General features: G+C 38.7%; 1 protein-coding gene across 3 annotated transcripts in view; it reads left to right on the top strand.

The window, feature by feature from the left end:
• AHI1 (Abelson helper integration site 1) overlaps positions 1–13,236 on the top strand; it is an 87,814-nt gene extending 74,578 nt beyond the window's left edge. For all 3 annotated transcript variants that reach the window (XM_062639625.1, XM_062639623.1, XM_062639624.1), the window contains exons 24-25: positions 9,460–9,539; positions 12,095–13,236. In XM_062639625.1, the coding sequence (XP_062495609.1) occupies positions 9,460–9,539; positions 12,095–12,317 (303 nt within the window). In that variant the 3' untranslated portion in view covers positions 12,318–13,236. The remainder of the gene's footprint in view (positions 1–9,459; positions 9,540–12,094) is intronic.
• The last annotated feature ends 13,703 nt before the right edge of the window (positions 13,237–26,939 follow it).

Here is a 26,939-nt window from a genome sequence, read left to right as displayed (position 1 = left end):
AGCCACTACTCCAGGACTGCCAAGTCCATCAATAAACTATGTCTCTAAAGGCCTCATCTACATGGGTTTTGAATGCTTGCAGGGATGGTGATTCCACCAGTTCCCTGGGGAGCCTGTTCCAATGCCTGACTTTGTGTTCTCCAGACAAAGATTAGAAGCCTTACTTAGCTCATGTTCCCCTTCTTTGAAGTAAGACTGATGGTTGTCTTAAAAAAGGTAAAGTAATAAATATTACCTCAGTAACTGTTACAATTTAAGAATTTTTTCATTCCGAAATGTTTGTATTCTCCTTACATGTGCTCTCCGTAGCTATTCATTTAGTCAAATGGTACTGACATAACTACTTTAAAAGTGACTTTTTTCACATTTCTTCCAAATTACTTCACTTTTTCCATGTACTTTTCTAAAGTTGAATCTAATATTTTGCTTCTGATTTGTGAGACTCAAAGCATATGCTGTGTTGCTTAATTACAATTTTTTCTTTTTTCAGATGATTTATGTATTCTTTGCTGCATAATGTATATTGCAGTGTTCAAGGTTAAAACACTCAAAGCTACTTCTATTAGCCTTTTTTGTGTAGCTTTTTGGTTTTAGTAGGTGAATAGAGAGGTAGCATTTAATAAATTATTGAGTATAGATTACTCATTTGGCTGGCTTGTTGAAGCCAACTGCTGTAAGTCGAATTACCAAGTGTTTTGTTTCTAACTATACTTGAAAAACAGAATTAATCACTACACCAAGTAGTAATAATTAATCTAAAGTATCTTTTACCTCTTCATAGCTGACGAACTCATAGCCAAAACATTGTCCAAGAAAGAAAGACAAGGGTGCAGTACTTCTAGATAGTCCTGTAAAGGCAGACTGGGGCAAATACGGGGAAAACTACGTTACTGGAAAGCATAAAGATTTCTTTCATCTGTTGTCCATGCTGCTGGAGGCAGGGAATATGTGGCCACACTCACCCAGTTTCACTCAGATCCAGATAAGACAAGAGAGAAGTGCCAAGATACTGTCATTAGACACTTGATCATTTTTATCCATGTCTTTTTTTCTGTTTTAATCTAGTAGGAGTCTTGTTAATTTACCAGATCAAAATTCCTTTAAGTGCACTAACTAATGTTAACAACATTTGCAACCAGGATTTATTATTCAGCTTTGTGAGAAATAACATTTGATTAGTTTTGATCACTTACATTTTCTCAAGTGTTGATATATTTTTCTAACAAAAGTTTTTGTATTACTAGTAGCACTATTTTAGTAACTTTCAGTTTTAGTAGTATTTCATTGAAATATTCTTTACTTTGATTCTGTTGACACTTTGAATTAAATTGACTGCATATTTAATAATTATTTGGAATTTTATAGTAGTCTATATAGTACATGCAGATATTCAAAAGACATGATGAATAAAGTATACAGTAACAGCCAAAAACGAAGCAAATATGTTGGGTTTTATCTTGAACAGCATCCAAGGGCACCTCAAAGTCACAGGTCCAGAGAACAGTAATAAAACAGGTACAAGTCCTGGAAAAAGTGGTATGAGAGGATATTAGAAGACTACATTAGGAAAGAATGAGCAGTGAAGAGAGTATATAAAATAATGCATGATGTAGAGAGATTAATTGGATGCACTCTTTTTTCTTTTTTTTTTTTAATTCCTCCCCCCCCCGTTAAGAAAGATAAACAAGATCAGGGAACATTTAAGCTGGAATGGAACACATCTAATATAGGTAGAAGGAAATTTTTTTCCATGCCGTACTTAACCTGGTGAACCTAGTTACTACAAGGCACTATTAAACTTATGTGCTCAGGGATTAATTTTTTAATAACACATTTTAGTCTGAGGTAGTGGCTGAGATCCCAAAAGCATCTATATGACTGGGAAATATAAATCTGTCTGATATTTTTAATTTCAAATTGCACAAGCACTGTATAAATCACCAAGTTAGTGAGTTGAATCAAATGATGAATCAAATCTTTGTGTGAAATTTGCAATTATTTGAAGTGTAATGGTTTTACAAAACCAGTGGAGTGCTGCACAGAAGAAACGAATTATCATTTAGCTTATAATGAAGGTAAGTTCTAGAGCACTTTGGCTTTAGGCAATACCAGATACTTCTGAGACAAAACTGCTAGGAGAACCACTGAGGGGGCTGGTCGGTTATGGCAGTTCCTGTGTTGCAGCACTGACATAGCAACTTTTCTTCCTATTCCTCTCATTTCTTTTCAATATAAGAGCTGATGAAAGGAAATGCCAATTTCTTTTGCATGGGAAATAAGAAAAATCACTATTTTGTAATACCCTATAGTTTTAAGTTTTTCTGCTTTGGCAAAAAATGAAACTTTTTTCATTTACTTTTTGATTTTTTTTTTGTTTGTTTTTTGTTTTGTTTTGTTTTGTTAAACCCAAAATTATTTATTGAATAATTAAGTTGTTGCTTAAGTTGTTACTACTAGCAGGAGAATATAACTGAATTTTTGGGTTGTGTTTAGTTTAAGGACACAAGCGTGGTTTTCCCAAATAGTTACATGCACTCTGTTGGATGTATCTGTTGTTCTTTGTGGATTATTTGAGGAATCCTTAATATTTAGCTCTAGACTGCAAAACACAGTTACTGTGAAAATCATTATAGAATTTACTCATCAGATTTTGCTATCATACCAGACTAAATAAGGCATGAATAGTAATGAATATTACTATGATTTTAATTACTGAGAATACCAGCTAATTAAAAATAGTTTTTCAAGTGCAGATATTATAAATGCATATCTGACTAATTGTCAGAATTGAATGATGAGTGAATAAAATGGAATCATTAACATTAGAAGAGGATATAATACTCAAGATCCAATATTAATCTTTGGAAATAATAAAAATAAAGTTGCAGTTCAAAGAACTTGCTTTCAAAATGCCTTCTACCATCATCTTTGTATTCCTAACATAATAATTTTATGCAAACCGTGTTTTCCTGCCTTGTGAGTTACTGAATTTCTGAGCCACAAAATTAGATCATAATCATCTTTAATTACAACATACATCTAAACTGCCAATAAAAATTTCATGGAGTGAAGTTCTCACTGCACTGATGAAGAATCCCAAGGAATAGAAACAGACCTGTCATCTGTCTGCTCCAGTGGATGTGCTGGTTTCAGATTCCGTAAGATGAAGGCAGAAAAAATGAGAATTCAGATAGGGTTCTATTAGAAACCAGAATTTGGGGTTTACAGAATTTTGGCAAATCAAGAGACATTTCAGAGTCAGTACTGTGTCTTTTTGATGTTCAGTTGTCTATAAAATCTTGTGAGTATGTTTATGATTTAAGATAGCCTGCCACTCACTATGTAAAATGTATCTAATAGGATTCTGGACGTGGGGTACTCAATTCTACATTAAGTGAGAATAGTGGTAAATAGTAATAGACAAAACCAAAACAATAATTTTAAAAGTATAAAAATTACTTTTCTAGCATATTTATCTTTGAGAAATGATGTTAAAGTATAAAATAATGGTCATAAGTATGAAAAGATTTACCTTCAAGGAGTACATTTTTATTGCACAATTTGGGTAATCTACCCAGAGATCATCAAAACTTGACTCCATGTATATTTAAACAAAGTTGAGGATTATCACTGCTCACATAAATAATTCATGTTCTTGCTGTTCTTCTTTCCCTAGAGTAGGTTGTTGTCAGACTTTCTGACTACTTAGCCTAGCGTGTCTGAAACTAACCTGCCAAGTCATTGATGCTTTTCCCCTGGGCTTGAGCTCTTTCAATGTGGGTGTTTTTATGGGCTCAAAATTTATTTACGAGATCTAAATATTTTAAAAGCATAGAAAACTTGCTCAAAAAAAAACCTTTGAAAAATATCAGCTAGAAATTTTTCTATTAGTTTCATCAAAAACTTTAATTTTGTAGTCTGTGCTGTTTCCATGTTCTCCTTTAATGGTCACATTCTTCAGGTTATGGGGGAACACTTCAGTGAAGGGCTAGGAAGATGTGATAATGCTAATGAGGGAAACATTATAAAATTAATACAGATGAACTCTTGCAGTGAATAGAGCTGAAGACTTTCAACACATCATGAAATGTGTTCAATTTCAAGATTAAAAAAGGTTGTAGATCCAGAAAATGTGACATTCAATTGAATTATAATCTATTATACTGAAGTTTATAATTTTTGTCTTTGTTGCCAATATGGTTACAGATCTCCCTGAAGGCATTGATATCTTGGCTGAAACAAACTGCTTTTCTAGAATCAGTGTGCAAATCTGCTCTGTGGTCTTCCACGTAAACTCTTGAATAGGCATTATAAAATAGACACATCTGCAAATCTACTTTTGAAATAGTAATTACTTTGATTTTTCTTGAAGAAATCATTCCTCTGAAGGAAATGTTATTGTACCATCTGTGAGGAGTGGACAATTTTCCTTAATTCACCTTTTTAGGTCTTATTTTTAGATACTGTTTCCCCTTTAAAATGCAGTTTGTACTGTTGAAGCTGAATTACTCTCAAGCATGTATGGTACTACTTTATTTGTAAGCTGGTAGCTCTTTCAACTCCAAAACCACCTCTACGGTTCCTAATGCATTCTGTCTCATGAAATATTTGTGCCTGTGTCTGTAGTATTTACTTGAGTTATTGAAAGAAAAGGTCTCTGGTTTATAAGCAAATTAATATCTGTTGGATGAAAAAAGGGAAGATGAAATGACACCTGTAGTCATTGCCGTAAGTGACTGTTCTGTTTAATGAAAGGCAGAATCAGGCTGAGCTGCTGAACTGATTAAGCAAAACCAAAAATACTATACAGGGACATTTATATTATTAACATAGCTCTCAGGAGCAAGCTAACTTCTCTCTTCCCCTGGTTTTCTCATTGGGTCCTCATAGCCTCTCTCTGAACAAGATTGAACTATTTTTATGCAAATTTTAATGCAAAGCTGTAACCACAGATAAATTCCCAGAGGCCAAGACTTAAGACTGAAAACAGCTGTTCTAAACCATAGTGCTTCAGTCTGAAGTATCTTGTCTCCACTCTTCCTTCTCTTTCTTTTGTTGACCCTCAGTCATCTAATTGATTTGATTTCTGAGATGTAGTATTTGTCTGTGTTGAGCCACGACTACTGTTTTCACCCACCAGATTTCCTGCTGGTCTCTTCTAGCTCTGAATGCCCCTGGGATTTTGCAGTTGCAAGGACTAAACAAGGCAAAGTCCTCTCTGACTGTGGCTCTAGCATTCGTGGATAGAGAAGTTAGCTTAGTCCTAAACACTCCACTGGCTTAGCAGTTTTTTTATGGGAAAGATAAAATTCATGCTAATGTCTCTGTTGCATAGAGAGCCACAGTTCTACTAAATACTAAGTAGTGATAGACATAAGAGTTACAATATGGTTAATCTTATTTAGATAGGTTTGTTCTTTAAAAGTACTAGGAGAGGGGGGGAAGGCAATTATAAATTAATTGAATTTTAAATAAGCAAAATAAATATATGTAATTCCACTAGCAAATCTCCCTGCCAGTTGTTCATTTAATGTGGAAATGTGTGGAAGGGTACAGAAAAGCAGGAAAGAAAATGGTGAGCGTAGTGTGGTGTCACAGCATTTCTCCCAAACTTGACTTGTTAGAACAGTTTAGATGGGAGGCATCAATATGGTTCTGGGGAATTAAGTACCTTGCTATAAATCTTATATCCATGGACTGTGTAATAGAAGACAAAATACAAACTTAATAATGAGCTTAACATCCTGAAGACTAATGTAAAAGAACACAGAGACATGTCCATTCTTGCCATCTGTGTTCCAATGAATCTTTAATTAGATCAAGCTGTAGAAACAGCTTCTATGGGAGAGTTCCCTTGTGCAGAGTAAGCTATAGAACAAGCTCATTTACTTTAATGGCTTGAATCACCAAAATAGATTGCTCCATTCTATCCATCTACTACTTAGCCTGTTAGAGAACCTCCACAGACCATCAGTCTTGGAGACAACTCTGCACAGCCCAGAGAAAACCATGACAAACACTAGACTTGGAATGAGACTTTGTTCCTAGTACTTCCTTTAGATGCCCTCTACTTTAGGTTTTGCTCAGAATTGAGTTCTGATACATCTGGTTGTTTACACAATTTGCCCGTGGCAATCCACTTACTGCTGTGGATTCTACAGCAGGGGTCAGGAACTGATACGCTTTTGTGTATTTAGCCTTTAATTGTTTTGCCTTGATTGCTTTGTATGTGGCAATACTGAGACAGCAAAGTATCAAAACATGAGCTTTAAAGCAAACAAGGCTTCAAGAAAAGGAAAGTATATGTTTTATTACAATTTTTATTTTTGTGAATGTAAACAAACCAAGAGAAACTTCAAAAAATTTAAGCTTTGAGAATTGATATGAACTGATGTTTTATCCTTCTGGTAGTCTGTATCTTTCAAAGGATGGAGAATTAGAATATGGCAACAAAATTGTATAGATTATTCTTTGGAAAGGTCTGTATTTGATTGTAGTATTAGTACAATGTAGAGATTCTGCAGTAGTTACTCAGAAGGGAATGTAAAAAACCTAGTTCAACATCATTCCCACAGGATATTCAGAAAAACATTTTGTTTTGACTGCAGGTAAAGTGAATTCATGATTTTATATGGCAAGGAACCACAAGGTTATAAATGCTGAAGGAAGTATTAATTACTTAAGAGTCATTCCCTTTACAGCACTCCCTTGTATTTTCATATCTGTGGCATTATAGCTCCTTCTTTTGTGTTTACTTTTACCACTGACTTAGTCTCAAATTCATCATTGTATTAACAAGGATTTTGTGTATGAAGTAGACTTTTTTTTTCTTCCTAGACCTGCCAATGCTGCATTATTATATTCTAATAGGCTGATTTTTGTCTAAACTAATCCAGCAATCTATGTTTTTTCAGCAGACTAATTCTAATGACTAATATTGGAACGTGGTGGTTGTGGGCAGTGTGCTTATATGAATTCAACAAGTCAGTGGGAGCTTGATACTGTTTCTTCTAAGTCAGCAGAATAGTAATATTAAAGTAATAATATTAGGGATCAGGGCCAAGACAAAAAAGTTCAAATTTCATTCAAGTACCAACATTTGTCACAGAACCAATAAGCTGAGGCTAAATGAAATTTCTGTTCAAACTCAAATAAAGCTCCACCAACATCAACTACAGATCTAGGGTGTCACATGGATTCATTACTACACTGCGGATTCTTTACGGCTAGCGATCCAAAATGTGTCCTCACTCACCTAAGAAGGGAGGGCTCTGAACCTCGAGGAGTTGCCTTGGATAATGTCCCAGCCCAAGGGGAGAGTCCCTCTTTGCAGGACTGCTGTTCTGAGGAGAACTTACTCAAAACAGCTCTCTGGCAGGGCTCCTTTTATAGCCCGGTCCCATAGCCCACCATGGGCTCAGGACTCAACTTTCTTGCCCCTGGACCTGCTGACCACCACCATGTGGGTGGGACAAGAGCTGTGCAAGGAGGTTTTTAATTAATTCTATTTAGAGTTTGAGAAAGTAATTAAACAGTTCAAAGCCTAAAACTGAGGTCTGGGAGATACTGTTTCTGGTTCCAGTATGGTCTTCATCTGCGTGTGCCAAGATAGTTTTCATCTGTGCCTCACTTCACACCAAATTAGAACTGGACAGTAGAACTTCACAGGGGAATGTTAAGTTTTGTTCATTAGGGCTTTTTCAAAGGAAAATATTTTCATTCCATTTTAAAATACCAAAACTAATGCTTAAGTAATAAAAAGAACTGCTGTGAAGCAACCCTCTGTTTTCTCTCTGCTTACATTAAATACAGAGGGACCATAGTACACCTTGCCTGTGAGATCTCATATAATGAAAGGAACAACTGGCAGACTAAAGGGTCAGGAATGTAATTTTTTATTTCTTTGTTGCTTCCAGAAAGCTCTTGTTGACTTTGTGGTTACGTTTTTAGATGCTGTATTGTTGTTAGGCACTCCAGAACTGCTGAATGATACTCCTGTCCTAATATGGTTTGGTTTTAACTGGGGTTTTAGAGACAGTAATGTCAGTAACTGGCTGTTTCCCGGAGCAATTTAGGCTGATAGCGGAACATTAAACATTTTATTTAGAAGTAGATGAGTACCTTTGTGCTTGACAGAACTGGATGGTCTGATCTTTTTTAACACTAAGGCTATTTGAGAAATTCAGAAACTATGTCATAGGCTTTGCTTTAGGCTAGCTATGATTCCGAATCTCAACTAGAAGTCTTAAAAAAGCAGAAATGTGGGCTAAGTTGAGGGTTGAGTTAGTTTCAAGCTCATTCTTCTTTCCTATCCGAAAAAAAAAATCTTCATTTTTTTGAAAGTACTAGATCTATTCTCTCACCCCCTTCTCTGTCTTCAGGCTTCCAGACTTTTTCTCCAGCTTTCCAAGGTCCTTATAGGAACCAGTCCCCACTCCCACAGTGCCTGCCTGAATACAACTTGTTCTTTCATGCATGCCATGTCAAACACACACTTACAGAATATAGCTGTTTTGTCAATCCCAAGTAGAGGTCCGCAGCAGGTTTTCACTGATAGTTTAGTGAAACTGGGTCTGAACCTACAGTGTGCTCTGCTGCTTTCCACAGCTTTTGTGGTGCTTTGTTATGGTGTTCTAGAGGCCTGAAGTTCATGGCTGGATGTGCAGTGTATGCCTGCTTCCAAAAGAGCAAATTTTGAGTAAAACATAAGGCCTATCAGTTGTGTTGGCTTCTGCCCTGCATGGAAACGAAACTGCATGGTTGGTTACCAGATATTTGAGAACAGCCTGTGTGGAAGAAAGTAGAGAAAATAATCTGTCCCTGAAGACAGTAAACTCAGGAAGGGTACTCACATTTCCATATGGGAATTCTTGCAGTAAGTACGAGAACTGTTAGAGTTAGAAAGAGGTATGTTTAGAGGGGGAGCGGGTTGCATACAGACCCACTAATTAATTACATAGGAAATTCGAGCATTTACTTCAGCTGTTCCAGGTCTGGGTTGTTTTTTGTTGGGGTTTTTGGTTTTCTTTTTAGCCCTGAATTATAAAGTAATCTGGAGCGGTCTGTATTGCTTTTGACTGAAACTTTCAGGCTTAAAAAATAGACAGGTTTCTCTTTTCAAACTGTGCAGTAAGATGGCATTTTGGCATTATGTCTTTACTCACATAGTAGCAGAAATAATTCTTTACAGATCATGCATATTTTAAGGTGGCTTATAGCAGATTCATAACCTGCTGTTTCTACACATACCTGAAAAGTCTTATTTCCAAGTAGCTTGTATTTTATAAAGCAGGGTACCGTTTCCTTGTTTGTAACCACATAGGAGTTAACATTTTATGCCTGATAGACATTCTTTTTCAAATGAGGTGTATTCTCACCTTATTCAGGAAGCTGGTGGGTTTTCTTTGTATGTGTGTTGGCCCCGTTGTCTGGCGTCTTTGTTTTTCTTCTCTTTTACAGATGTCACCAGTCATCAGTAAGTCAGAGGACCTAAAATCTAACTCCGAGTTTGACAGAGAGAGCAACTCACCTGCAACTCAGTAAGCAAGAAATACAATCTGCAGTGCTACTTCTACAACTGCTGTTAGAAAACTGTGAGAAGTGTTTGAAGGGTTATTTTGTTTCAGAAGCAAAGCAAGAAGTTAGCTTTAGGATAATCATTCAAAAAATGCTTCACACCTGAAATGTGAAGGAAATAACGGTTTATATGTATACACACACACACATGTATGCATATGCACACTCTATCCCCACCAAAAGCAATGTGTTTGAGAACCAAAATTCAGGGATATGAGATTGCTGTGTCCTTAGCTATGTATTAGGCTTTATTGCTACAGACTGAAAACTCTGTTTTTACCTTCTAAAGGTCAGCACATACCGAGAAGATGCAAACAAGTATCTTTGGTTGGGACACTTGCAGTTTTTAAAAAATATATATATTCATAGTGTGAAAGCTGTAAACAGATAAGACTTTTGAACAAGATCTTCCATAGTATCTTTAGCTATTGCAACCATTTATACTTCAAAAAATACATCTGGAAATGCCTCCTGTGTTTGCCATTACAAGTGTCTGTCATCTAAGCAAAGTTATTTCACTGGTCGTTTTCCAGAGTCATCCCTTCCCTAAATAAATAATCTGTGCATATACGGTATAGATGTAGATACAGATCTAATTTTAACTTGTCTTTAAATCTTAACTTTCTATCTCAATCTATATCTAGATTTGAAAATAAATTGTGATTGAAAAAAAGTCCACATATATGATGAGGAATGACCTATATAGCAACATATTGACAGAATTCAGCACTGAATTTTGGGCATAACCATTCTGATAGAATGTATATCAAGGAAAGAAATGCCTTAAAAGCACAGTTACTGAGATGGTTGATACAGCCTGTTAGAAGCAACTATCAAAAATTTGGTATGACTCAACACTATTAACAGTACTTCAGAAAACAGTTATTTTGAGTGACCAGTCCAGGGCCTCCACTGAAGAATGCAAGATTCAAGAATTCTGAGTCATATCAAATGTGAAATATCAGTTTTAATGGAAACTAAGGCTGTCCTGAGAAGAGTTTCACACTGAAGTGTCACGCTGAAGAAACATAGTCCCAGAACGACTTCAGTTACGTTTCAAGAAAATAAGAGAAAACACCCACATGCCTGAGTCACAGGAATGTGCTTCCTCTTCCTGAGCTATAACCAGCAGGCACATCATGGAGATGCCAGTCTGAAGTCATGCTTCATGTCATTGCTGTCCCATCTGAGCCTAAGAGTAGTGTTGCAGAACCTCATTCACAAGGTTTCAGGGTACTGAACCACTTATACCTGATCATTAGAGAGAGATACCATGTGATAGCATTTGATACTCTACTTTGTCAGGGGAACTAATTTGAAAGGGACAAGGTAGACATGTCACTCCTACACAGTGTTCTATTTTCCTTCCATGTACAGGACATTCTAGGCTTTATTACGGTTTTCCGGCTTTTTTTCTCCAGTGCTTGTATTTTGTCTGACGTGGAGAGGGCAGGTTTCATAGCATGTATTCATGGATACACAGTTTAGCTTAAGAAAAAAAAATCAAACTATAGGCATATAGTCATCAGTCCATTAGCAAGGCTGATGTGTAAACATTTTCATCTATAAAATAGGATTACATAAGGACAGTGTCACTAACAGTAATGATATTGTAGCACTTTTGGGGGGGAAACTGCACACACCTTATTATAATTTTAGTTTTGATTCATCCATACGCTTATGTGTTCCAGCCACGTTCAACATAACAGTTCTGGTCACAAACCAAGACCACTTTGTACTAGGCACAATACAAATTTTGAACAAAGATGGTACCTGCCCTTGAAGGGTTACAGTCAAAGTATTATTACATATTTACAGTTAAATAAGGTTACAACTTTCACAAAGAGTAGGAATTCATGACAGAAGCGGTGTCACATCTGCATGATCCCTGGCATTATCTGCAAGACCTCTTTGATTCCTTCCATGTACAGGACATTCCTGTTAAAGGCACTAAGTGGGAAAGATACAGGAGCTCAAATGATGCTTTTGGCATTGTATGAAGTCTGATAAGCATAAATAGACATTGAAGTGATTTCTGATTCTGTAAATCTGTCATTGTTCACATAAATTAAAATGGAAAAACCATACCCACTTTGCCTGCCTGTCTTGTTGAGTAAATAAACCAGGAATCTCTTTAATTGCAAGTGTTTGGTGTCTAAGCTTAGGAAAGAAAAAAAAAGTGCAACGGCTTTAATGAGAGGAGAAGACTGGTAATTTGTAGTTTTTAATTACATCTGTTGACTGTTGATCAAGGCTAGCTGATTTTTAAGATCACGAGCTGTTCTTTTCAAAGCAGCGCTATGATAAAAAGTAGGCTTGTGGAGTGGTCTTGTATTTCGTCTTCATGTTTTTTCTGTCTTTGTTCTGCTGTGGAATGGTAGTTTTTGTAGCTGTTTCAGCATTGTACTCAGGGAACAGGCAGACAATTGCTCTAATACATCAGCTGTGGGTGGAAAAAGCTCTAAATTTGGGCTAACTTTGTGTTTCTTTTGCTCTTTTTATATCCACCTTCCTCTAGAGGTGCAAAGAAAAAGAAGAAAAGGATACAGAGGAATGAGAGAGAAAATCAGCACAGCTTAATGGGTCTCGATACTTCTGTATCATCAGTTACAGCTAATGCTGTTGAAAATGAACCTACAGCCCATGGGGTAGAATTGAAGAAAAAGGCAGTGAGAGGCTCAAACTTAAGCACAAATGGAAAGACAAATATTGCCTTCGAGCCTGAATGCTATGACGTATAGTTATAATTTCATTCCAAATACTGGTGTTATCTTCAGTATACACATTGAAAGCTGCAACTGCAATTTCACTTCTAGGATTAACAAGAAACAAAGAAATATTCAAATATGCAAAATGGCAGCGGTCAAGACTTACTAATGGTGTAAAACTGTTTTCAAAGACTTTTGTTCTGGCTTCCTTGAAATCAGCAGAATTTGAATGTTAGCTCCTCACTGGACTGGTAAAATCTGAAACTGTCCAATACAATGTTAACCAGTTTAATATCTGGTTATACCTTAACTTGGGCGTTTCTGTAGACTGTACATCAACCCATTGGGAGCAGAGAATCAAGTGAAAAAGTCTGATAAAGAGCAAAACAAACTCAACCTCTTCGTAAGTTATTAAATTAGTGCTTTAAAATGCATTGTAAGTAAAATAGAGGAGTGTGCATAATGGTAAAATTCCAAAGGAATGCTGGTATTGCAGTGTACCTGAAAACAAACTTTTAAAAGGTATTTTCCTGACATCAGATATTCCCTGGACTGCATTTTGCAGCTCCAAATCAAATTTTGAGTAACTACCTATGCAATTACCTTGTCTTCAGTGGGACTACTCATGCTTACCAATGTAAATAAGTGTTGCAAATTCCAGGCAGTTATATTTTTCAAATGAGGTTTTCTGCACATAATAAAGATGCATTGCAGTTTAGTCAGAGTTCCTGGCTGCTGTGGCAGCAGTCTTGCCAAATATACTTCCTTTTGTCTGAATGAAATATTTTATACCCAACTGTACTGTTTGTTTTACTTATAGTCCTTATTCACTTGTGTCATCAATCTATGGTTTTTTTACTTGAGTATTGTTGTAAACTTTAACTAATGACTTCACTAATTATGTACAGTGCTAAATAATTTTGTTTTATATTAAACAAAACACTTTCTATCAGTTAGTGTTGGTATTTTTTCTGGCTAATGATGTCCACTTTATTTTTACTCTGCTAGGAAATTCTTCCTCCTGCCCTTCTGAAGCAATAAATAACATAAAATTAGAAAGCCCTTATTTAGTAGGCAGGGCTCTTGATTCCATTAAAAAAAGAAGTGAGAATAACAATGTTGGGCACTGATGTGTGAAATGCACCCAAATGTGGAGAGCTAGTTGCTATATATTTTTGTATCTTCCCTGCACATGTTTTAAAGCCAGAAGAATCTGTAAACTTGTTTCTTTTGCGTAACGCACAGCAGCAAATACTCTTTTGGCCCTGCTTGTAATTGTTCTTTACTTATAGTCCTAGCTTTGCTTTGCCTGGAGCCTGTCTATAGAATCTTCCCCTAAATGAGGTTTGCATATTTGCACTGGAAACTTATTAATGTCCCTTTCCCCAGTCAGAGGTGGTGTAAAATTATCATGGTGCTGGGACTGCCTGGTTGTAGCAAGGCTCCAAGCCCTTTTGTCTCTTTGCTTTTGCAAAGTGTTCCAATTCATCATTCTGTGTGATGCGGGATTTAAAGATCTTAGAGAAAAATGCTCAACATTGTATGTTTCTTAAAATGTCCTGGGTCACATTTAAAATAAGGGCAGAGCATGACATCAGTCTCCACGTCAGGGAGAGCTAGCTGAGCAGCAGCCAAGATCTGGGAGCTCATTGGAAAGTATTGTAAAATGTTAATTTGGCATTGTGGACACTGAAGACAGAAATAACACTTCAGATAAACACCACAGAGAGATGGTAGTTCTAATCAAAGGCACAGCACCTCCTTTCATGCTTGCGAACTAGGGCTCCAATTATGTTCACTGCTCTGAAGCTGAATAGAGCTGCTTTGCCACACTTTCCAAATTGAGAGGAGAGGCAGCAGCAGTGTCTTCCAAGGCACAGTTCCAAATGACAATTAAGCAGAAGGAATAAAATAACAGCCAAACATGAAAATGCAGGGAGTTGAAAATAAACCTTTCATGTTTTCTTGTAATTGCAATAGCTTTTGTTTTTCTAATTTTTCTCTCACTACCACATGGTTGGATAGACACTTCTATTGCTTTATAACTTGTCACTGTGGTACAAGAGTTTTCTGCATTCATTTGACAGAATATGAACAAAAAGATTTGAAATTTAAGAAAATAAAAAGTCTTAAGTGATCTTTCAGTGTTAAAATTAGAACCTTCAGTCTCAAATCTCAACAAATTATTAACGTGGCATGATGGCAAAGGCTGATACATTCATTTTAAGGAAAAATGCTTTTCAGCATTACTAGATTCTGTATTCTTCAGACATTGCCATTGGGATTTTCAACTTACAAGAGCAGATAAAACTTTTAAACAGTTTGGAGTGAAGTAACAGGTAAAAAAGTTTTTAAATTAAACCTTATATAATGCTTCCTGTTTCTGTGTTAATGTAACCTACATATGACTTAAAATAACTTTCAAATGAACATTTGTGTATTTGCTGAAAATTGTCTGAGTATTTAAAGGACTTACATTCCAGTGGAAAAAAAGATTTCCTCAAGGATTCAGATTGCCTACCAAAAATTTTCCTCTGCAGAATTGCTTCCTGAGTTATGAATTAAAATACAAGAGTCATAAAATTCTATTTGTGCAGTTTTTAGAGGGTGATACAAGTTCATTACTGGAACAAAGCAGATAAAACCTTGTTTAAGAAAGGGTAAATATTAGATATTTGTAACTGCCTGGTGATAACAGCATAGTAAGGCTTTCATTGTTCTGGTGTTTTTAGGTTTTGTATGCGTGGTTACAACATACAGCTCCTATTACATTTTTATGATATGGCAGAGACATCGAGAACAATGCATAAATCAACAAAATAGGAAAGAATGGATGGCACATTTTTCCTGTTTCCCAATAGCCATCAGGTTGCATTTAAGGTATTTTTAAAATAATTTGAGAAATAGACATCATAAAACACAATTGGTGTATTTGTAACATCACTTAATTCAGAAGGCAGTAAAGGATGGATCACAGTCAAATAAGGGCTAATGAGAACACAGAGGAACATGACAACTGAAAGTCTCTGTTGACTAGTGAACTAAATTTGCCGGCTGGACCCAATTGTCTGATGGAGAATTGAATGTCAGGATCATTAGGGTTAACAATGGCCCATTACAAGCAAAAGCAGACAGCTATGAAAAATAGCCGGCATGGTAGCCATTCTGCAGAGACCATGGATACAAACTTGATAATGAGGCACTTCATTCACTACATCCTTCTGCTCTAATTGCTAAGGTGAATAGGAAATCCTTCATTTAAGGCGGGAACAGACTAAAGCAAAAACACTTGTTTGGTAAACACAAAGAGTGGTGTGGGGGGTTAATAATCCTTTTCTAGCATGTATGAAATTGGTATGTATGCAGTGCAACCTATTTTATGGATGTGGAAATCAGGAGGGGATGGAAGCATTTTCTGAATAGTGGAGGGAGGGTAGAAAGATTCACATACAGGTTTGTACTGTGCAGTTTTTCCCTTAGCATTCTGTCCAGTGACTATCCAGAATGTTTTGGACAGATGAGTTCCTGAATGTACACCTGCACTTGTAAAAACCTACTGTGTTAGTTCAAGGAGTCTTACTGCTTGGAGTATAAAATATGTGCGTTTAGGAACAAAACTGCTGCATGTGAGGAATAGAAACAAGAGGAGGTTTGAGAGAGGGAAATAAGCAGCTTCAGAAGAAAACTGCTCTCTGGGGGAGACTTGCAAGAAATGTGGCAATTAGAAATTGGAACTTAAGAAGAAGGAACAGAAGATAGAAGACATGTTATAGCAGAGCTTTCGTGGCTTCAGTCATGTTTTTTGAATTTGGAAATCAAGTTATTTAACCACTTCACTTTTCAATACGTTTAAGTTTTGCGCCATTTACAGGAGCTTTTTGGATGAACTCAGAACCCATGTTGAATATTCTCCTGAATCTCTCCAGTAACATCTAACTTGGTACTGCCCTAAGTGTGAGCTACAGCCCAGAAAAATCCTTATCATCCATGGTTTGCAGTGCTGTAGATGAAGCAGGGTAGATGAAGCTTTGTAACACAGGCACAGGTCTTCGGAGGGCACCTTTATAGTTGTTGTCTGTTGCAGTATGCACCTCTGCCTTGATTCAGTCCACTCCAGCTTCTCCATCCAGTGGCAAAACAGCTGGAGCAGAGATGGGAATTTCACACCAAGCATCAAGCTGCTGTTTTGAACATTAAATGTCATGTGATCCTTTTCTTGTGTGTAGCTGCATTCTGGTCAGAGTGGCTTTGTCCTTTTTTCGGTCTGTTGGATGTCAGTTGCTTGCTGCCTTCCCCTTCAGAAGGGTATAGTTTTCTAGCTGTGACCTGCATACGTAAAGGCCCAGTCATGAAGGCTGCTTGGAGTTGATGGACCCCCTTACAAAAGCTCCAGCAAAGTCAGCAAGGTTGAGGGTTTGAGCAGCAACATTGTCACTGCAGTTTATATGTTAGTGTGCACTAACGTTAAAGACTGGAAAAATACTTTCTAGAAATTAAAATGACAGCTCCATATTTCATCTAAACCTCCACCCACCTCATTTCATGTGACGACTTGGTCAGGCGAAATGAATTCACACTATGTCTAGCTGTGTCAAGCAAGTTTACAAGTCCTGTCTAATGCTCAAATGCAACTACTCGGAAGAAAGTACAGATGCCACTTTTAGCGGAAAAATGTTTCCACACCGGTAAAGCAGTATCTGTAAAATCTAAGCTCTGAGCAGACATCAAGTTTTTGTTGAACTTGTATCGCCTGCACAGGCAGGGAGTAGAATAAAGTAGTGTGTAGCAGCTGTAAATTTTCTGAGGATTTATCTAACCACAAATACATCGAAATGGGGAAATAGGGCTATATTAAACTGTGCAAGATGCTGCTGGAACTCAGCCATTTCTGCAACATCCTGTAATTAATTTATTATGACAGCTCTGGCAAACTGAAACACCCAATACACTTGCGACAGACTGTTATGATATAGCTGTTTGAAAACTCTGTAGTCACATAAAACGCAGGGATAGATGGAATGGGGGGAAAAAAGAAAGAAGACAGCCCAATATTACGCTTATTTCTCTGAATCTAGAAATTCTTCCCAGACTCACGTTCACCAACATCATGGAGTTTCCATAGCAAAGTGTCAGTGCAGACAGAGGTACTAGCTGGAAAGGAAATTGTTGCAGAACGTACTGGCTTAGATCCTACTCTTCTGGGAGTCAGAAACTGAGAGCTAATGAGTTCTGTAGACATGGTCAACCGAGGAACCTCTTTTCACACATTTTGTGAGTCAGTGCAGGCCCTAGCTGTGTGTTTTGGTGATGAAATCAGTGAAGCTGAGACACTCGGTGTCGGTTTAACTTTCTTCTTGATCAGCCCATGTTTCTTTTTTTTCTGCCCATGTTTAAGACACTCAGTTTTGTTTAGTAACAGTGAAAGAGTTCCAATGAAATTGTCTGTGAGTTGAAGAGAGGATTAGTGCACATTTCTTACAAATAAGGTTTTTAATGTCTCTTACTGCTCTAGTTCTTACAGAGGTAACTGGAGTAGGTCCTCCCTGTATTCAACTGGTTATTCATTGTCTCAGCTCTCAGTTACAATGAAGAAGTACAGAAATTCTTTTTCTGGGAATACCTTCAGTCTTGAATATCCTGCTATTGAATACCCTGATTGGATATAAGGAAGAAGTTCTTTACTGTAAGGGTGGTGAGGCACTGGAATGGGTTGCCCAGGGATGTTGTGAATGCTCCATCCCTGTCGGTGTTCAAGGCCAGGTTGGACAGAGCCTTGGGTGACATAGTTTAGTGTGAGGTGTCCCTGCCCATGGCAGGGGGGTTGGAACTAGGTGATTTTACAGTCCTTTCCAACCCTAACTATTCTATGATTCTATGATTCTATTAATCTACAGCTAAATATAGCCAATTCAGCACTGCACAACTGCATAATCTGAAGGGAAAACCTCCCTCTTCCCTCCCAGATTTTGATAAATAGAACAGGTTCTTTTGCTTCTTTGCTTGCAATTGCATGTTCTAATGTGCACAAATTAAGCCTTTGCATATCCATTGGTGCAGATGAGCAGTGCAGGTTGTTGTTATCACCAAGCATTACTCAATTGGCAGTGTTTTTTTTATTACAGACTGTAATTGTTCCCTTGGTTCCAATTCGACCTATTCGACCTTTTTTTTTTTTTGCCACTGACTCATGAGCCTTTTTTTTTTTCAGTGTATGCCATCAGGGTTTTGATGCCTTTGTATAGACACGGTATAAGGCAACTTAATTTTGTGTTCCACAATAATTTTGGTGTTTAATGGGGATATACGATCATGGGTGTAGTTGTGACATCAGCCCCAGGCTCATTAGAATAAATGCCATCTAAAGCCAAGCTCTAGCAGCCTGCATAAGCCTATAATAAGCTTATACGGAGGTGGTTAATCCCCACTGTGATTCGGTGTAATGTCATAATGAGAAAGTGACATCAGGGAAAGGGCAGAAGGGGCAGTAAGTGCACTCTGCAGTGTGACTGAGGGCTCCTGCCATCTCACAGAAGGTCTGGACCAGCACGTGGCCCTTGGCTGGCTTGCTGCCCATCTCAGGACCTAGTCACCAAAGGAGTCCCACTTTAGACCCCAAAGCTCCTAATTTATGGTCTGCATCCAAACATTTGGATGAGGATCAGGTGAGCTGCCCAGAGGGCAGGTCAGGAGGCAGTTGGCACACTCACTTATAAGGGGAGCCACTCAGGGCACGCTCCTCACAGTGGAGGCTGCAAGATGACACAGAGCAAGGACGAGGCTCCAGCTTCCTGCTGCCCTGGGATGTGCTCCAGTCACTAAGCCAGCACAAGGAAAGAGGGCGAGAGCTCTAGACACTGCCTTTTGCTTCATGCTTGGTTGAAGTGGTAGCTACAGCTGCATTTTTCTTGTTCCTTCTTTCAGGGTTAATGTCTCTGAAAGCAGAAAAAGCCCTCCACGTCTAGTTATTTGAGTTCAGCATCTCTGGCATTTTGCACTTTAGACTCTCTGGCAGCAAAATAATATATGTTTTCTAGTCATGTTTGGAAGCCTGGGCACCTGACTCTTGCTGAGACTCACTTGTGGCAGTGCTTTTGACGTCAGTTTCATAGGCCAAGGGGTACAGACTTGGCTGCCTCCAGTTAGGTCCCTGGGTAGCCCAAATCCATTGGAAAAAAAAGATGTCTGGTAATTCCCAGGTTCTGGTTATTGTTCATATTCTGTGTTGAAGGACAGGTCTAAGGTACTATTTACTGATTGGTTTTTGCTATCACCTAGCAGCAGCTTGATTCAGTTTGCTCCATCAGGAGGGCCAGCATTTCTGACAATACTTAGCATTTACCAGTATTTTTTCGTGCCAGTGAAACAGGAGGCAATACAGGACTAGTAATGCTGACAGTCAGGTCATACCACTACAAACAGAGCTTTCTCCTGAGCCACGAAAAACTAGGAAGAGACTAAACTAGGAAGAGACTAAACTAAAAATCCCTTTTAGTCTAAAAGCACTTATGGGGTGTGCCACCAAAGACGATAAATCCGATGTTTAGTTCAGGTGCTTATTCTAAGGACAAGTTTTGTATGGAGAAGAAAGTGACTATTTCAGCACATAGGGGTTGGCACACTGGTCAAACACTGTCAAGGTTTGGTCTTTCTGTAGGCTGACGTTGCTTCACTGAGTCACTTGAACTCTGACAGTTTTCCATGCTAAGAGCAGTGCTGTAACATCCATGAATGTTTGAGGGTATCTATCTTTTTTCTTTTCTGGTTTGGTCCTTTTTTGAATGTGTGGTGCTACATATTGGAAACTCATCTCTGTATCACTGAAGAAACATGCTCCTAATTCTCCTAATTCATGTGAACTGTTGGTATTTTCTGGAGCACTGACGTCTTTTCCTGGAGCTAGAGTCAACTAGAAGATGATACCTGCTTTCTTAGGACCTGACAATACACTGTCACAGCTTCCAAATTTGAAGATGTGTGTATTTGTGCCTGAAACCGTAGCTGAACAGTGGTTAACCTCACTTGCAGAGTTCCTTTGTGACTTGGAGTTTCTTGGCATGAGTACATCTTGCAGGGTCAGGTTGTATCCGGTGAGCTGAGTAAGAGACTGGTGAGAAAGAAAAAGAGAATTTGCTTGTCATTTGGACCTGTGCAAAACCAGTGGAGAAGTGCTTTAGCAGTGCACTGGTTGCCTCTTTGCTGCAGGGTGCAGCAGTGTGGAAAACAGGCCCTGCTATACTTGAATTTGTAAGCAGTGGCAAATGTCACACGGGATTAAGGGCTCCTGGCAGGACGCGCAATTTGTGATGCTGCTCCCATTCTCCCTCCCAGCTGCCCTCAGTTTCCCGCTGGCCTCCTGCCTCTGTAAAACTCCAGCTGAAATGGAGAAATGGGATGGGTGGCAGTGTGCCAGATGCCCGGGCATCAGATGCCGCTTCTCTCTCTGACGGACACCCTGCTGTCCATGCCGGGGGTGACTCACTTCTTCACGCACTCATGCCTCTTGTAACTCAAAGAACTTATTCACTCCTGGACAAATTTGTACAAATATTGATATAGCTGCCTTGTTTTGCACCGGCCCTTTTGAAGGTTGGCTCTTTTGTTTAGGTTGGTTGGCTGGTTATTTGCCTCTATCATTGTAACTTTCTTTGACTAGAAAGGTGTGAGTAGAACTGGTTTTTGCTGCTTCTGTCCTAAGAAACATCTGCTCTAGGATGAAAAGCATTTACAAGTGCTTTGGAAAGTTAATTTAAAGTTATGATCTGGAATTTTAGTGCTGTCTGAAAACCAAGAAAACTATTTGTCAAAACATTTTGAAATGATTATTTATTTCCTTTTTGTTGGATTTTATTTACAGCTGGTTTTGTGACATTTAACTGAAATCAGATTAATTGGCTTTAATCTGAAACTCTTGTCTAAATCTCAATGACCTAATTAGTTACCCTAAATTCTGTTTTATCAGTATTTACTAAGAAATACCAGTAGTGACTTTACAATAATTTTGAAAAAGAAAGCAATTGCATTGTCACAGGAAATGCTGAGAGTGTTGACAGTTTTTCACTGTCAATATAGTGAAAATGTGCTTATTTACAGACCATGCTTTAAGAAAAATCTTTGTATGAAAAAGACTGATGTGAAATACCGGAATGGATTTGCCTCTTTGGCCGTATAACTGGTCTAAGTGAATAAAACTGCACAATAAGTGTGACAAATTTTGATTTGAGTAAGATTATTGATATTGTCTCATTTGATATTTTTTATAAGCAAAGGGGGGAAATAGATGAAACCATCTCAATGAGTCCATGCATAACTAATTAAAAAATAAAAGCAGCATTCAAAAAAGAGTTACCCAGGTTTTGTCATCATACCAGGGAGATATTGCAAGTGAGGTCCCTGAGGTCAGTTCTCTGTCACTTTTATTCACTATTTCCATTAACGAGCTGGACGATGTAGTAGTATTTATAAAACCTGTGTGTGACACCAGAAGCTCGCAGGCGCTTTGTAGGGCACGATCAGAATTAAAAATATTTTGGAAAATGGAAGTAACGGTGCAATTGAGAGAAATAGCAGCCAGTAAGGTCTGTTCAAGGCTGAAGAAGGGGGAGCCAAAGGCTAAAACATAAAATGCCCTTTCAGTTTTATTCCTGAAAAATGTTGAAGGTGATGGGTTCAAACACAAACTAAGTGAATCAACCACACACACTGTCTGTTTGAAAAAAGGTCACACGAGTGCTGGTATTAGCAGGTGTGGAAATATGTTAGTTCAGAAGAGGATTATTTCTTTCCAGTTTATGCTGGTGAAGCTTCATCAGGAATACTTCGCTGTAGTTCTGGCATCACATACTGAAACCAGTACACAAACTGAAAAGGGTCCAGGGGATGACAAGACATTCAGAAACCTATGAGGAATGTGCAAGGAACTGGATTTGTTAGTGTAGAAAAGAGATGAGGAATGGGAGGCTCAATAGGAGTGCTTAACTATGAGTAGGTTTTTACAGAAAGCAAGCAGTTAGGCAGTCCTGTGTGGTACGATCTATATCCACGCAATTTCATTACAAAGCATGTCTATTTATTTTTTCTATCTCCCTTGTGGACAAGCTTAGTTTTAGCTGACAGCAGTATGACAGAGCAAAAAAGTATTTTGGGGACCATTTAAATTAGATGGTAATATATTTCCTTTCTCTGTGTTATGTGTACTATTATTAGTTGTCCTTTTCTTCCTCTAGCATCTGTAAGACCCATGAGATCAGTGCTGGTGCTTAACAACTGTTCTTTGAGAAAAAATGACAGTGGAAATGTTTTATTCATTATCTCCATCTCCTCTGTCATAAATCTCCAACAGGAGCAAAAATCCTGACCCAGAATCTTTCTTCAGAACTCAAGAGCCCATGGCTATTCAGTTTTAATCGTGCTGTTCCGATGATTTATGGCATGGCCTTAGGTAAATTGAACCTCCACCTCAATTTTCCTGTCTTTAGCTGGAGATACTAACATTTCTCCTATGGACAGCCTGAGAGCTAATCTGTATACGACTGCCTTGACAATGTACAGTCCTTTAGGCCTTGTCTTGCAGAATCTTAAAACTTTAGCTGTCACGTACCTATATGACTCAGTTAGTAGTTGGACAACAGTCCATCTCCATGGTAGGACTAAGTTTTGAGGTGCATTTTTTAGAGTACATTTGTAAACTCATGTTTTTCAGTTTTAGGGTTTGGATAGGCAATTTTGCTTATCCTATTTTTGGTGCTGGCAATATCAAACACAGGTTGAAAAAGCTCTGAAAAAGTCCTTTGTTTGTAAGAGTGGATTATTCAGCTGTAGTTGGAGACTATAACTTATTACAATACACTCTCCCCTGGCAGCTATAATAGACTCTAAAGCAAGCCGCACTGGAGCTCCAAAAATCTGGGATGGGAGTCTGGCCAGAGAAACTCAAAGCCTTGAAGTATGTTCCATGGCAAGGAAAGAGAGGTTACTTTTCCCCTCAGGTTTCTTGCATTCATAAGTGATAATTACCATCAAGACAGAGAGAGAAGATAAACGCCGGATAAGCTGGCAAGGAAAGGACCCAAGTTGTTGTCCCCCACAAAGAGAAATGCCTGCCCTAGCATATAGGATGGTGTGCCAATTTGATAACAAAACAGAAATGTGTTAAGAAGTAGTTGAGGAGACCCTGCTTTCTTTACACTGCGTGAGATAATAATGCCTTATCAAAAGATTGAGGGGTCATGCCACAATTCCAGCATTTATCTCAGTTGTAAGCATGCCCTCATTAAGGAGTAGAAGTATCTTTAGATTGAAACAGGACTAATAAAGGCTGTAACCACTCAGGCTTTTGAAAAATATTTAGCCTGATACTATGATAGGAGAGGAGGATACTCCTGGTGGGTCCTGGCCTATGCACCTTCAGTTCATTAATTCACTGAGCAATATGTTTAAACTAAAATAAATACTGCAGTCCCATTGGAAATGTCTCACTGTTGGAGAACTTGGCCTTTTTTCATGTCCATTTTTCTTCTTTTGTGATCTTAGTCAGTGAATGGCTTGTAATGATCCCACATTTTTTTTCTCAACAGAGGAATCTTTCTCTGCAACTCAAAATTAATGCTATTTCTGTTCAGGAAATAATGTAGTCAGTGAATGCAACCATTTGGCGGAAAGGAGGGAAATAATAGTCAGGAAATTAACTATACCATGTTTTGGTTGGGTTATTTTCCCCACCCTTTCCCATTCCCACAAACCCTCTGAAAGCCCCAAATTACTCCAAGTATTAGTCTGAGAAATCACCCTTTGCTTGCAAGTAAAATACATTTTCTCCAGCTGTATTTTAGTTTTATGCTACACAGAGTACATATGGATCTTATGGCATACATGTTGAATAATCCCAGCACAGCCATTAAAATAATTTGGGTTTTGGTGGCAAACAATGAAAGCTGGACATTTCTCCTACAGGGGCTGCTGATGTACAGTCGAGTGCACTTTAACTGGCTGTAGTGTGCTGTGCACTTGGCCATGAGAAGGCTCCTCTGCTCTCTGGTCCAAAGTGCTGGAGCAGCTTTAGGGATTACTTCCATCCCACACTTCCTACCCAGGCATAGCCCCAGTTAACATTAAAATGTGGAAGTTCTACAAGCGTAAATATTTACAGGTTTCATTGCTGGGCAAGTCTCGCTGAAGTCAGTGGGAGCTGATGGGCTTAACTCCTCTGGAATATCATAGCAAGGACTCTCATTCAACTCTGCCTGAGTTTCAGTGGCAGATTCAATAGTAGCTGCATGTTAGAGGTCAGAAGAAGAAAGAGCAGCCCAAACAGGCAGGGCTTGAGCAGTGCCGGCCCCTTGCCCAGCTTTCTGCATGCACAGTGCTTACTGGGTGCCCCTGAGGCACACTGCCCTGAGGTCCTGCCCATGGTGGCAGAGGGAAAGTGTAACTTCAGACTCTGGCTTCTCAGTTGTTGGTACCTTGTGTAGGTCATGCTGACAGCACACATTGTTCTGAGGCATTTGAAGGGCATCCAAGTTTTGGCATCATTAGATTATTGCCATGGTGCTCGGGCTGCAGATCCTGTATAATAAAGGAGTTTTACTTTATGTTCAATCACTTGTGAGCTGTTATCTGCAGCTTTCATCTAGTCTCCATTAATGAAAGAACAAATCATTCCAAGGACTAAATAGATGTTTGGCCATTCAAATATATGCAAAGTGATATGATTTATGGACGGAAGGAAGTTGTTTTGCAAGTCTAGAATTCCATTTGCTGTGGAATTTCAATTTAACAGTGTGAATCCAGTTAAATCCTGAAATATTAGACTTAAGAGTCCTTTACAGCCAGAGAGCAACCTTTGCCATACTTTACCAAGCTGCACTGCCTTTCAGCTGAAGGCTCCTAATGACTGATATTTCTAAATCTCATTCCATTTAATAAGAGGATGGTTATTTATTAATATTAAATATTAAAATTGCTGAAAAGAAGAAAATAACAAACTATTCTTCATGATTTTGCTGACAGAAAAAGAAGGAATATGCTTGAACTGCAGCAAGGAAGATTCAGGTGAAACTTTAGAAAGCATTGCATTAAGAATAGGGAGGCCTGGAGAAACTGAGCGTCTTGCCGCTATGGACATTCAAGAAGAGGCTGAAAAAATTTATACTGCGGTAGTGCTTCTTAGTCTTGTTGCTGCATAAAAGCGTGAGGATGACCATAATGACCACCTGAGATGCCTTCCAACTGTATTTTCTATTTTTATCGCCAAAAGAATGTCCAAGACTCGCTCTTGAATTTTCTTGGCAAAGAAGATGTTTCCCTTTCACTGAGTCTGTGCAAGGCATTCTTCAAAGCAAGGGATGTGGAAGGCACAACTGGAAGAACCGTGCAAGCTTGACTGCAGCACAGCTGACAACTGCCAAACCGTTGCATCATGGCCTGGCTTTCCAGCAGTTCCAGCCCTGTGGCAGGCTTCCACCTCTTAGGTCTGGAGGCATCGCTTTCTTAGACACTGCTCCTGAGAAGCAGAGTGGGCGGTTTTGCTGAGGGCCAGGAATGCGACTGCAGCTCAAGAATCCCCAACTCCCGGCTGGCAAGGTGTTGTGAAATGGCTTGTTTGAAGTGGATCAGGTAGGTCTCAGCAGCTCAGACACCAGCATTGAACTCCTGAGGTACCAGCATGACTGAGCATTTCCCCCTCTTGTTCTTTTCATCCCAGACCTATGCATTATTCTCTGTTTACCAAAACTGCCCTATTTGCAGCTACAGACACTGAGTAGTCTTGCCAGATCTGACTCTGGGTTCTGACAGAGCTGGAGAGCAGCCCCTTCCAAACTCTCCACCCTGCAAAATGAAGCACAGAAATCATGAAAGCAGAAATGCTGGAAGAAAATCTGAGCAAGGCAGTGAGGATCTTCCTTATATTTAGTTCATGCTCCTGCCTTTCCTCCTAACATGGTCACACTAAGGAACAAGGGTAAAAACAAGCCTAGATGTGGTCTGTCATTTAACCTTTCTGTCCTGCCATCACTTGGCCTTTGGTGGTAGGTAGGATGCTGTCAGTATTTGTGGGAAATCAGAGATGAGGTTAGGTCTAATTCAAGTTGCTATGGAGATGATGATGTTGGGGGAAAATGTAACCTGGAACACATATACTTTCCGCAAGGGAAGAAACTTCTTTGGTAGTGCAGTCAATCAAGCATGTGCTTATCCTGTTATTGGAGAAAGTAAAAAAGGCCAGTCCATTTAGAGAGGGCTATGCTGAGATATCAGGTGACCATGGCAAGAGGCAAGGACCTTTTCCCCTCTATGGCTGTGGTGAGCCTGGCCCTGGAGAGCAGAAGGGATTCAGAACAGCTCTGCCATCACCTACAGGTGGCTTCCACATCTATCAGAGAACTAAATATACCTTGGTTACTGACAGTCACTTAGCTAGAGAGGATGTGAAAATGAAGTAAATATTTGGAACAAATAACAATGGATGATTTCTTTTCAATGGAGGAGGTATAAATATCAGGGATGAGATGAAAATGAAAAGCAAAACTTAGACTACATGTAAATGGGAAAATCCTGACATTGGGATTGTGGCATCATCTCCTCAGGGTAGTAGTGGAAACTCATAGGAACATGAGGCACTGCATCACAGGGAACAGTCCTGCCTTTTGCACGGATCAT

Source organism: Pezoporus occidentalis, unplaced genomic scaffold (genome assembly GCF_034315485.1).
Source record: "Pezoporus occidentalis ecotype Australia unplaced genomic scaffold, CSIRO_AGI_Poc_V1 ctg61, whole genome shotgun sequence".
In the NCBI taxonomy this organism is placed as follows: Eukaryota; Metazoa; Chordata; class Aves; order Psittaciformes; family Psittacidae; genus Pezoporus; species Pezoporus occidentalis.
Note: the sequence above shows the minus strand (reverse complement) of the source record. Positions and strands in the feature narration are given on the sequence as shown.